The sequence below is a fragment of the Selaginella moellendorffii genome, unplaced genomic scaffold, assembly GCF_000143415.4.
Source record: "Selaginella moellendorffii unplaced genomic scaffold, v1.0 SELMOscaffold_19, whole genome shotgun sequence".
Classification (NCBI taxonomy): Eukaryota; Viridiplantae; Streptophyta; class Lycopodiopsida; order Selaginellales; family Selaginellaceae; genus Selaginella; species Selaginella moellendorffii.
The window spans coordinates 1960814-1974055 of record NW_003314280.1 but is presented as its reverse complement, the minus strand read 5'-3'; the positions used below and the strand labels follow the sequence as shown (position 1 = coordinate 1974055).

The window sequence follows — 13242 nt, the reverse complement described above, 5'->3', positions numbered from 1 at the left end:
TTCTTTTTACTTCTGTACCTCTTTGTCCTTTTACATTTATCTCTACTTCTATCACTTTTATCTCTCCCTTACTTCTTCCTCAGTTTCTATCTTATTCCTCTATTTCCTTTTCTAATCCCTCTAACAATCTTTGTATTGCAGCAGTTGACCAACTTATGAAGGAGTATGCCAATCTCTTTGAATTTAACTTATCATCTAAGGCCAAAATTGCAACATGCCATCTTATTTTAACTAGGGATGCTTGTCCAATCAAAGTTCCTATTTATCGTTAGTCACCCAAAGAGATCAAAATTTTACATGCAAACGTTAAGGAGATATTGGAAAAGGGAATTATTTGGAAGTCATGGAATCCTTGGGAGTGTGAACCTCATCTTGTGATAAAGCCTGATAGGAGTATTCATTTTTACATTGACTATCATCTGTTAAATGAAGTGACAATCTTAGATATATACCCTCTTCCTCATATTGTTAATTTCTTGAATCATTTGGGGAGAAGTTATTGGTTCACCAGTTAATTGCTTCGAGGTACTGGTAAGTACCGATGGTCGAAGAGGATATTCCTAAAACTGTTTTTTGTACACTATTTGGTTTCTATGAATTTTTGGTGATGCCATTTAGTTTGAACAATGCTCTAGCAATTTTCCAACAGATGATTGCATATAGCACCATCCTAGTGCCATCCCATTGTATATATTAGATGTACATTATAATCAACGGAGGTGAACTACTCTATAATAGAGATGGAATGTTTAATAACAGTTTGGGGTTTTGAGAAACTTCATGCATATTTACATAGTTCTTGGACGTTATTAGAAGGTAATCATACTGTAGCTATTTCATTATTGAAACAAAAGAATTTTATTGGTTGTATTGCTCAATGGGTTTTAAAGCTTCATAGATATGATTTTGATATTGTTTATCACCTAGGGAGTTCTATGGTTGATGTTAATGCCCTTTCTTGAGCACCTCTTCCTTCTTCATTCATTTTTTATGTTTTTGACGAACTTATTGTTTTAAAAATTATGGATTTTTTGGATGAGGATTCCGTGCTATCAGCAGTTGCTATACTTGACATTTAATGTCCATAAGATGTATAGCAGGATTTACCTTTTTTTGACAAGGTCTGTGAGGCTAAAAAAATTGAGCTGTGGATTCGAAAGCTTCACAATGGGTTTGAGAACCCTATATCACTTGCTAATAACTTACCATTTCGACATTTACAATCTCAATATAGCCTTGAAAATGGTATTTTCTACGGACGGATCTTGATGATCATTTATGGTTAGTGGTGCATTTAATCTTTATTCCATGCTTTCTTCACACTTACTATTATTCTCCTATTCTATGTGGGCATATAGGACATCATTATGTGATCGAGAAGTTGTACAAATCTTTTTATTGGCTAGAAATGCAATGTGATATTATCCAATATGTGCATAGTTACATTTGGTGCTAAGTTCGTAATACTAGTTTATGAAGTTCAACATAACATCCAATAGGTTGATCCTCCAGAAATTGTGCATGTACAGCAATTGAAACACTTTGTATAAAGGGATCAAGAATAATTGGCACCACTTACAAATCTATCAATGGCTCCTCTTAATATTCTTTCAGATTTCAACCCATTCACGAGAGAATTCTAATGATCTTCCATCATTCTAAGAGGAAAAGATGATGTGAGGTCCAAGTATATGGCTACAATGCCGTATATTAATATTAGCATAATAAAGTTTTGGTAGCCATTGGATTGGTTTCAATCTTAACCACTCATTCCTCTATATAAACTATGGTTTTTAGGCTAATTGATATGTATATTTCTTATATTCTCTTTTTATATTCCATACACTCACAAAACATATTTATAAATTATAAATACATGATTAATCTCAATAAATAACAACCATTAAATGGAAGAATATCTCTGAATATCTAAGTATATTCTAAATATATTCACTACCACCAGCTCAGACTTAATATAATATTTATAATATATGCTATATAATTTATTAGAGATTATTGCAAAATTTATTGTGTAATTAAACTCTATAAATACAGAAAAAGATTAACCTCTTCCTTTCACACTTTCTATAAATGCCTTTAAAAACAGAAATTCCTTGTTGTGTAAAGCTTCACCAATTTGGATTAATACATCTATTGTTTCCATATGCTATAATGGAGTGTATCTGTTGATCTTGATATGGAGATGAATAGGAATGCCATACCATTGTATAATGAATATCTAAGCATATTCTAAGTATATTTGGTTTGCTTAAGCAAACCAAAAATATATTTATTTAATATAATATATTATGGATTACTCTAAAGCAAACTTTATTGTGTAAATACAGAAAAATATTAACATCTTCTCACACTTGCTGTAAATGCCTTCAAAAATGGAAATTGCCGAGAGTCCTTGTTGTGTAAAGCTTCACCAATTTGGATTAATACATCTGTTGTTTCCATATCCTCTAATGGAGTGTATCCGTTGATCTTGATAATTGGTGGATTTGGAGATGAATAGGAATGCCATACCACATTGTAAATATTGTTATCATGATGAGCTCCCTCGTCACTGTAAAATTGTTTCAAATATAATAAAGAAATTTTTTGAGAGCAAACCTATACTGCTTAGCAATAAAATATACTTGTCCACCCATAAGAATGTCCATGATTTCAGATAATGTAAGTGGATTGCAACCACTCCACAAGTCATCTATAGCTGCCTAAGAAGAAAAATTATCATATAAAAACTAATCTAAATTATACCTTAAAATAAGCTTGTGCCAAATGCCTTGCTTTATCAGGAGTAAGCAGTGCCCAATCCTTGTGAGGATTTCGTGCAATTGTCCAAAAAGCATTAAAAGTATGATGAAACTGAGCAAGGTCTCCAAAAGTTTTTATCCCTATGAAGAAAAAAGAAATCAAAGAAATAAAGGAAAAAACATTCAAACCTCCTTTGCGTAACAACAGGGTCACTGCTTGGTCTATATCCTTTCTTGATGGATTAATACTTATCATTTTTTTCCAAACCTGAAAAAAAAATTTATCTTTATAAAATTCAATCAATATTATTTCTAGTATTGAAATCGTACCTCGTGCCTCATCCTGTAGAGAGTGTTCACCCGGATTTGCCTTAAATATTTAAAATAGAGCAATTGTAGCATTGAAGTCGTACATGTTTCTCCAAAAGTCCGTGTTACACGTTTATCCCATTCCGATTGATCTACTTCTATATCAATTCCCGTGTCCAAGAACACCCGAGCATGACCATGAGTGCTATGGAGACGAAACAACATTAAACTTGGCTGCTGCAAACGCTTGAAACGAGCACCCCACATCATGCCCTTCCTAAAACCCTAGCAGAACACACGTTTAACCCTAGAAAATGTTAAGGTGGCTTGTCCACACAGCAAGGAGGGCATCAAGCAGCAGCAGCAGCAAAGGCAAGAAGCTCCCTCAGGTGAGCAAACCACCGACGGACGATGCCTACAATGAATATGGAGAGTTTCTGTGGATGGTGATGCTCCGCCTAAACAACCGTGTCCTCGGCCAAGTCTTTCGGGCGCTAGGTGACTCTGATCGTGCCACCGGCTGCTTCCAGGCGCATCTCCTGGATCACACGCTCAGGTACACCGAAATCGTGAGCGGCGACTTCCCTCCACCTTCCGAAAAACCACTTGGGTTTGACGACTGCGGCGACTACCCCTGCCCGTATCCACACATGATCCAGCTCGTGAACATCGCCTCAGAGGATGACTTCCGCCACTTTCGTGGAGAGCCACCCATACACCACCCTACACAGGAAGAAACTCGCCTCGTGCATGACTTTTGCCGGAGTGCTGCTTGCCGAGCTGAGAAGGAAGTCTTCTCCGGGGAGCCAAACATGCAAGAGTTGCAGGAGCAGGCGCGTGTGTTTGCTGCTGAGTCTTATCCCAACCTCTTTGGTCTGCAATCAACAAGCCTCACCTCTCTGATCCATGAGCGCTCTCCATCATATGCTACACCGGTCGTCCCACACGCTGTCTTCTCCAGTGATCACTTGAAAAGGTGTGCCAGGGGCCTCAGGTTGGCGCAAGAGGTGGCTGATGCCGGGGGACTCCCGCAGTTCTCTCAGCACGGAGGTCTCATTGCTCTCTACAACTTTGAGAAGAAACATGCACAACAACTACTGCTAAACTGCCTCAAGCACAATAAAGGTATGGCTTTGATCCTGCCTGGAGTTTTTTATTTCTCCTTGCTGTGGCTTGCAGGATATGACAAGCGCAAGCTCTTGTGCTCGTCATTCGAGAACCAGCAGTTCTACACTGTCGATGTGCAAGTGCCCGGTAAGTCATTTGCAGACATATCTTATTAAATTTTCTTATTCTTGCCTACTATTGTACAGGTCTCACGTCTCTGGATCAAGTGCGTGTTGCAAACGATGGACAGGGCGTGCGTGTTTCCACGGAGAAGGACGTATTCCGCCCCGAGAACCTTGTGGTTCCTCCTCACGCTGACGTCAATGGTGCAATAGTGAATCTCCAGGATGAGATTCTCACTATTCGCTTTCCCAAGGGGGCCGCTGCGCTCAAGCGGACAGCTTCGACAGTGCCAATTGAGGACCGTGATGAGGCTGAGCTGGACACGAGTATTTTTCTGTTTTTCTTTTTACCTCCACTAATTTCCTTTTTTTATTCTCTGCTACAGCCACGAACAAACGTATTGAGGCAACTACTGTAGATGAGGAGCATCACCACACCCTTTATATCGAAGTTCCAGGTATGTCTCTTCCCCACTTCCACGCCTTCCCAAGAGCTTTTGGTTTTGCAATTGTGCAGGCTTATCACGAGAGGAAGTGATTGTGGTATGTTCAGGTCCGGATCAACTCACCGTAAAGACCAGTGCCAACGTCTTCAAGCAAAGGAAGTTCAAGCTTCCCACTACTGCTGACCTGAAGAAGACTAGAGCATTTTTGCAAAATGGCTTGCTTACCATTCACATTCCCAAGAGCGCAATAGAGCTAACTTCAGAGTAGTACCTTTTATGATGCCTGTTCTAAATCATTCTTCCTTGTCAACAAACTTATAACTGTTATGATCGACTTTAAAGTTTACTCGGGGATGAGAGCAACCTACACTTTTTTTCCGACAAAGATCTCTTGTGCCCATGCCAATTTTTGGCAGTGGACTCACTCGACTCTTGCAACAGTTATGGATGCGAGCAAATTAGATTGCCTCTGGAAGACGAGGAACCCTTTCTCCACTCTAATGCGCGCCAGCGAGACAATAGAAATTCCCACCGATCACGACTGCGAAGTCCCGCCGTTTTTTGGTTTAAACTCAAAGAATCGAATATCCCGCCGAATATTCACGGGGTTTAGGGCTCTTGGGAATGCTGCGAGGGCTACACCGGAGGAAGCTGAGCTTCAAGCGGCGGCGGCGCATCAGGTACCCGCGCGAGCCATGGGTGTCCCAGGGCCTCGCCGACGCCGTCGACTCGCTGGAGCAATCCTACTCGCCAAACCGGGTGAATCCCTCCGTCTACGCCTCCCTCCTCCGGCGCTGCGCCCGCGAGCACGCATTCTCCTACGGCGTTCGCATCCACCGCCACATGGACGCCACCAAGTACCTGGACGATACATCCATGGCCAATCTCTTGATCCGGATGTACTCCCGGTGCGGCAATCTGGAATGGGGCAGCCAGGTTTTCGAGACCATGGACAAGAGGACCGTCCAGTCCTGGAACGCCTTCCTGGGGATGCTCGCGCGCAACGATGGATCTGGCAAGATGGTCTACCGGAACTTCCGGCGGATGCTCCTCCAGAGGGCCGTCCCGGACGCCGTCTCCTTCGCGCTCGCCATCCGGGCGTGCGGCCAGCTGCGCGATCTCTCCTCCGGCACCGAGTTCCACAACTTGCTCATCGATCGGCGCGTCCGGCAGGATCACAAGCTCCAGAGCGCGATCATCTACATGTATGGCAAGTGTGGCCGGCTCGACACCGCCATCCAGGTGTTTGGCGACGTGAGGTTCAAGGAGACGCCGGTGTGGAACGCGGTGATCGCGGCCTTGTGGCGGTGGAAGCAGCACGATCGCGCGCTGGAGTTCTACTGGGCGATGGCGGTGGAGGGGAAGAGGCCGGATAGCACCACCTACGCGGCTGTGTTAGAGATTTGCGTGGCGGCGGGGAGATTGGAGCTGGGGAGCAGGGTGGTGGAGAGGATCGCGAGCGAGGGACTGGACCGGGTCTGCGGCAGTGATCTCCAGCTCGCGCTGGTGAAGATCTACGCACAGTGCCGGCGGTTTGATCGAGTGAAAGCCGCGGCGGCCAGGATGTCAGGAGCGTGCTGGAACTACTGCTTTGAGGTGTGTGCTCGCGGTGGATTCTCTGTGGACGCACTGGAGCTCTACACTGTGATGCGAGCTCGAGCAACTTCTCCAGATCCGGAGAGTTTTGTGCTCGTGCTTGGATCGTGCCGCCATCCCGAGCATCTCTCGCAAGGCAAGGCGATCCACGCGCGAGCGGTGGCCACGACTGTGAAGCACAGCGCTCGGCTCGTCGCCGCTCTCGTCAGGATGTACTCCGAGTGTGGCAGCCTCGAGAATGCCAGGCTCTTGTTCAAGAGGAGCTCTTCCGGAAAGGAGATACTGGTGTGGAACGCCATGCTCGAGGCTTACGTCCGGCATGGGGAGTTTGGAGAGTGTCTAGCTCTCTTCGACGCGATGAAGAGCGCGAGCATGGATCCAAACGAGCAGACCCTGAGCAGCGTCTTTGCTGCCTGCTGCGACGAGAAGAACTTTGCTCGTGGCAAGGAACTGGCCTCCTCTCTCGCAAAAACCTCCGCGTTTACCTCCAACACGCTCAGGGACGTCCTCAACATGTATGCTCTTTGTGGCGACTGGAAGAATGCCAAGCTCGCGTTTGATGCGCTCGCGATCAAGGAGGGGTTCGTGTGGGCAACTCTAGCGTCGGCCTATCTCGCTGGTGGCCGCGAAGATCAACTTCCCGAGCTCTTCCAGGCAATGGAGCTCGAAGGCTTGGAAACACTGTGGCCTTATTAGTCTTTCACGAGCATAATGCGGTACGTGACGAACTTCTAGCTTCCATTCATTCATGGATCTATACGTCGCTTCTACTTAAGCAGAAGGACGGTGTGTAAGGAAAGAATGGAACACTGCATGGGCTGAAACGAGAGAACGACCATGGACGAGACCACTCTTTTGTGGAAAGGTCGTAAGCGTAGCCATTCTCTGCCGTGGACAAGGTAAGCCTTTGCTCCAGAGGATCTGCTGCCACTCGCAAGTCCTGGAATGCTCTTTTCTTTCCAGGAGTCTGAAGGCGGTCGAATTCTATCCATGTCTTGCTCTCCGCGTCCAAGGCGTGTAAGAAGATCGTCTCGTTCGCGCTGCCTGGGCGTACCTCACCAAAGCTTGCCAACATGCATCGCTCTCCTGCGAAGAAGAAAACTATGAAGGAGAAGAGGAGAGGACACCACTTACCCCAGAAGAACAGCTTTGGATTCCTGTCAGCTTGACTCGGACTTAAGAAGCTCCTCTTTGGCAGATCCTTCCAGGTTGCAACAATGGTGCTCTCGCACTTCCCGCAGAGATCAATGTCCAGTCGAAAGGATCTCAGCCTGGCCGTGGCGTCCGGGTTCCCTGGAATAGTGAGAAAGTAGAGGATCGAGCCGTGTAACGCTGCACTACCCGGCGCGCAACACTCGCCTGGAAAAAAAAAAAAACTTTGGTCTCAGAGGAGACGTACTGTCGATCATACCTGGCTCAAGAACAAGCTCAGCGTTGGTGCTCCATCTCCGCTGCCTCGAGTCGTAGACCTGGACAATGTCCCTCCGTCGAACGTAGCGTGGAACGCATTCCACCAAGTTGACGACGAGGAAATCTCCATCCTGCCCGAGAGCCTCCATCCCCCTCCACACCGACATCCTCTCCATCCTCAACTCCACGATCCTGGGAACTCTCGGCAGCTCCTTCCAGTAGCCGGTGAGCGGGTTGAGCACCACGGCATCGTCCTTGTAGGGAAAATCGCCCCCGGCGATGACGAAGTAAAACAACCCACCAGCAGCAGCGCAGAGGCGGCAAATACCGAGCCCGGGCATTTGCGGCAAGCTACGCCAGTGGCGGCCAAAAAGCTCCCAGTCGCGAGGGTTGGCGATCTTGACGGCACCCTCAGCGCATGAGACGTACCAGGGGCCGTGCCTGACCTTTCGGATCCGCCCGATGGCCGCGTGCCATGCCTTGGAGACTGACCGGAAGCGGCATAGCGCCGGGAGTGGCAGCCAGCCGAGGATCATGGCGAGGATGTCACTGGAGAGAGCACCGCACACTGCTGGATCAAGTAGCACTGGCTCATCACTGCCATCCTCCTCGTCAATCGAGCCATTCATCAAAAATCTTGATCGATTTTCCGGGTGCTGAAGCTTCATGGCTAAACCTTAAAAAACAACCCTTCGACCTAGAAGAAATAAGCCTGGACATTTTAGTATATTCTTCCATTTAACGGTTGATCTTTATTTAAATTAATCTTGCGTTTATAAATTATAAATATGTCTATAATTTATAATAAATTGTTATGTGTTGCATGTAGCAACGTTTAGTTTTCTTAATAGTAGTGTTATTCTTTTTTATTAATCCAATTGATCAAATAAAATTTATAATTATAAGCATGTTTGTAATTTATAAGCACAAGATTAATCTTATTGCATATCAACAAAATGATAGAATAAAAAGAATATACTAGAAAGGGTTTAAGAAAGTTTATAATTCATAAACATGTTTATAAATTATAAATACAAAATTAATCTGAATGAATAACAACTGTTAGATAGTAGAATATCCTAGAATATTTAAACATATTCTAGGTATATTCATTACCATCCCAGTCCCCTATAGGTTTGCTTAAGCAAACCAAAAATTTGGTGTGCACTATATGTATCAAAGTTTGGTTTGCTTAATAATAGTGTTATTATTATTTATTAATTTAATTATAAGCATGTATACAATTTATAAACACAAAAGATTAATTTTGTTGAATATCAACCATTAGATGGTAGAATAAACTAGAATATACTAGAAAGTGTTTAGGAAAGTTTATAAATTATAAACAATTAATCTTCTATTCTAGAATTCCAGGAATATACTTAGTATATTCACTACCATCCACATGTTTGCTTAAGTAAACCAAAAACATATCGTAACATATTCTTAATCTAATGGTTTATATTTATTAGATAATTTATGTTTATAATTTTTTTAATTTATAAAATTTACATAAAGTAAAATTGGTCTACTACTAATTTAGTTTCTGAACATAGAGTAAAGCAGCAGACCACCCATCTTCAATTCCAAATGGTATTTATCTAGAAGGTAAGCAACCTTTGTTTAAACCAATGGACTTGAGATGACTTTTATATCACATGTGTATATAAGATTGGTATGGACTTATGCTTAGTTTAGACTTTTGAATTAACTTAGTTTGCATCATGTATAAAAATCATTTATGTCCTTTTTTTCACTATTGTTTCTAGCTTTCTACCAATTTCTAGAGTAGCTATAGATCTTGGTGAGCTTAGTTGTTGCCTCAAAATTAAGCATGTGCCACCCTCATAACAAGTAATGATAAGGTCTAACACATCCATTTTATACTGTTTAGCTATTGGATAATCCTCATTGCTGAGTATGAAGATGCATCCTCTTACAAAAAGCACATTGATCCATTTTAGGGCAAAATGCCCTAAAATATGGGCACTCAGAAGAGCATTTGCCTGATTGTTGGTATGAGAATTGAGATTTAAGACTGAATTGCTTGGGAAAAATGAAGATTAAGGCTGTTGGTGGATTTGTTGAGGTGAGTCTTTAGCTACATGATGGCAGATTTTACCTAGGGCTACAAGTACTTTTACAATCGAGGTACATTTCTACCATTATTTGAATCTTTACTTGCAACTAAAGATCAGTCTATTATGTGCAAAAGCATGATTTCTTTTCTAATACATTTTTATTAAAACTTTAAAAGGTACAGTCTATTGATAAATATAAAACTTAGACAAATTGACACATGTTGCAAGAAAAATATTTTAATAATATTTTTGTTTTCTTATAATACTTACAGTCTGGCTGCCACATCATCAAAATTCCTTATATATTCTAAAAGAAAAGAATTTAATTTTTATATGATCAATTTCTTCTATAAATACTTCCATCAAGGATTATATTATATTTAGAAAAGAAGCAAAGTTAAATATAACATTTATATTAATAATAAAATTTGAAGAATGGCATTAACATATTTAATTAAGATCTTCTTAATTATAATTTATTTAATAAATGATAAAATATCTGGAATGAGCTCTTCATTTCTAAGAGCTTGTATTCCTAGAACTAATTCCATATATAATGAGGAAGATGTTTGTTAATTTAAATATGATGTTTTAGATTTTGTATGTCAAAATGGTACAGGTCGTAGAGATTTTATTCAGAATAATTTATCACTGACTGTTTTTGTTGATTCATATTATCCAAAGATTATGGATGATATTGTTGAGGCATTTAGTATTATATGGAATGAATGTATAATTGCTTTTCTTCAAGGAGGATATGTTTATTTAGATAATGATTTATTACATGTTGTGAGGGCCAAGTGTACGGCTACGATGCCGTATACTAATATTAGCGTAGTGGATTTTGGTAGCCGTCGGATTGGTTTCAATCCGGACCACTCGCTCCTGTATATAAGCTAGGGTTTTTGGGTTAATTGAGATGCACATTTCTGTATTCCCTTTCCATACTCACATTGGTGGAGGTGAGGGGCACCTTTGATTGTCCCTGGGGAGTGCTTGGATTTGGGATTTCGGTTTAGATCTAGCTTTTGCATTGTCTAGATCTAGCTTTTTCCATTTCCTTTCTTTTGTTCTTTCCTTTCAGGATTTTGGTTTAGATCTAGCTTTTTGCATTGTCTAGATCTACCATTTCTTTCTAGTTTTTTGTCATTTCTCTTCTTTTGCTCTTTCTTTCTCATTCATTTTCATGGCTGATCCGCAATCTCCTCCTTTGACTCTAGAGCAGCAGTTGGTTCAATTGCTTGATGCTATGCGCCTGCAATTGAACAACCAAACTCAGTTGATGGCGGCGTTCACGGCACATGGTACAACTCCTCCTGCTTTTGGTGCCAATCCTCGCGTTCGGCCGGAGTTCTTTCGTGGGAATCCTGGGGATGATGTGTACCATTGGTTCGATCACTTCACGGTGATTGCCACATATCATTCTTGGGATGATGCTCGGCGTTTGCGTGAGTTCCCCACATGTCTTCAAGGGACGGCATTGCAGTGGTACAATGGATTGAGCGCAGCTACTCGTGGCGATTGGAGTGTTCTTCCGGACGTCTTCAAACGCGCCTTCGGACACGCCGACGATTGTGATGATGCCTTCCAACAATTGCATCGTCTTCGCCAAGGGCCATCTGAGTCGGTGATCCAATTTGGCGTTCGTTTCCGAAGTCTTTTGCTTCGTGCGGAGCCAAATATGTCGGAGTGGATCAAGCTAGGAATGCTGTGGCCAGCACTTCGTCAAGATCTTGTCGGACTTGTGCATGCACTTGCTCCTGCCACTCTTGACGATGCTCTTCGCTTGGCACAACGTTATGAGACGTCGCCTCTTCCACTTCTTGCTACACGTCCTTCAGCTCCACTTCCTATGAGTGATGGTCCTATTCCCATGGAGGTTGATGCTGCTGCTACTCGAGTTCAAGGACAAGGGCGAGGACGTGGTCGTGGCCGTGACATTCGTTGCTGGGCGTGTGATGAAGTTGGTCATACTTATCGGCGTTGTCGGCGCTTTCCGGATTGGCGACCTCCATTTCCTGGGTGGAGACCTTGGCGTCAGCAACGTCCCGTTGGTGCTGCTGCGGTGGAAGGTTTGGATACCGAGGTGCATTCGGGAAACGAGGAGTCGCGCGAGTAATGGAGGGACCTTGCGCGAATAAGTTAGTGACCCCTCCATCTTTCTTTCGGGAGTATCATCAAGGGGTTCACTCGGCACCGGTTCATCCAGTGTTTACTTTCCAAGCTCGTTTTTATAACAAGAGGTCTCCTATTCTTCTCTCCGTGTTGGTTGATACAGGTTCGAGTTTATCTTCTATTGCTCGACCTGTTGCCACACGTTGTCGTCTACACTTGCGTCGTGCGGCGGATCCAGTTTTCATTCTTTATGGCAACGGCCGTACACATGCATGTGCACGAGATGAGGCGGACCTGGTTGTGCGTGTGGGCGATCTCGAGCTTGAGTTGCAGTCGTTGCGGGTGGTGCCGAGTCAAGCTTTTGACCTCATTCTTGGTATGGATTGGTTGTAGCACAATCATGCCAAGTGTGACTTTGAGGCTTTTCCCCCTTGTCTCATACTTCCTTATGTTTCATCCATTCCTCTCACTTCTGTACCTCTTCGTCCCTCTACTTCTACCTCTGCTTCCATTACTTTTGTTCCCCCATTATTTCCTCTTGTGTTTCCATCTTGTTCTGCTCTTCCCTTTTCCGATCCCTCCGATGATCTTTGTGTTGCAGCTGTTGATCAGCTCATGAAGGAGTATTCTGATCTCTTTGAATTTGACCTATCGTCTGGGGCCAAGATTGCCACACGTCATCCCATTCCAACCGGGGATGCTCGTCCAATCAAGGTTCCTGTTCGTCGTCGGTCACCCAAGGAGATCAAGATTTTACGTGCAAACGTCAAGGAGATGTTGGAGAAGGGTGTTATTCGGAAGTCGCGGAGTCCTTGGGCATGTGAACCTCATCTTGTGACGAAGCCTGATGGGAGTATTCGTTTCTGCATCGACTATCGTCCGTTAAATGAAGTGACGATCCCGGACGTGTACCCTCTTCCTCACACTGCTGATCTCTTGGATCGTCTAGGGCGAAGTCGTTGGTTCACCAAGCTAGATCTTGCTTCTGGGTATTGGCAAGTACCGATGGCTGAAGACGATATTCCTAAGACTGCTTTTCGTACACCATTTGGTTTGTACGAGTTTTTGGTGATGCCGTTTGGTTTGAACAATGCTCCAGCAACTTTTCAGCGAATGATGGACGAGGTTCTTTGCGATATGCCAGAGGTGACGGCTGACTTCATTGATGATGTCTTGATCCACTCGGAGGGGACGTGGGAGGAGCATGTTCGTGATGTTTGTAAAGTGTTGGATCGGCTACGCGACGTTGGTTTAAAGCTGAAGCGGTCGAAGTGCGTGTTTGGGTCCAAGGACA

The 13242-nt window shown here is 43.5% G+C and overlaps 1 protein-coding gene across 1 annotated transcript; it reads left to right on the top strand.

Moving 5' to 3' along the window:
* Positions 1-5370: 5370 nt before the first annotated feature.
* LOC9650883 (pentatricopeptide repeat-containing protein At1g71460, chloroplastic) lies at positions 5371-7704 on the top strand. Its single transcript, XM_024677159.1, has 2 exons — positions 5371-7058; positions 7122-7704. The coding sequence occupies exon 1, from the start codon at positions 5371-5373 to the stop codon at positions 7036-7038; it is 1668 nt and encodes a 555-aa protein (XP_024532927.1). The 3' UTR covers positions 7039-7058; positions 7122-7704.
* Positions 7705-13242: the final 5538 nt, after the last annotated feature.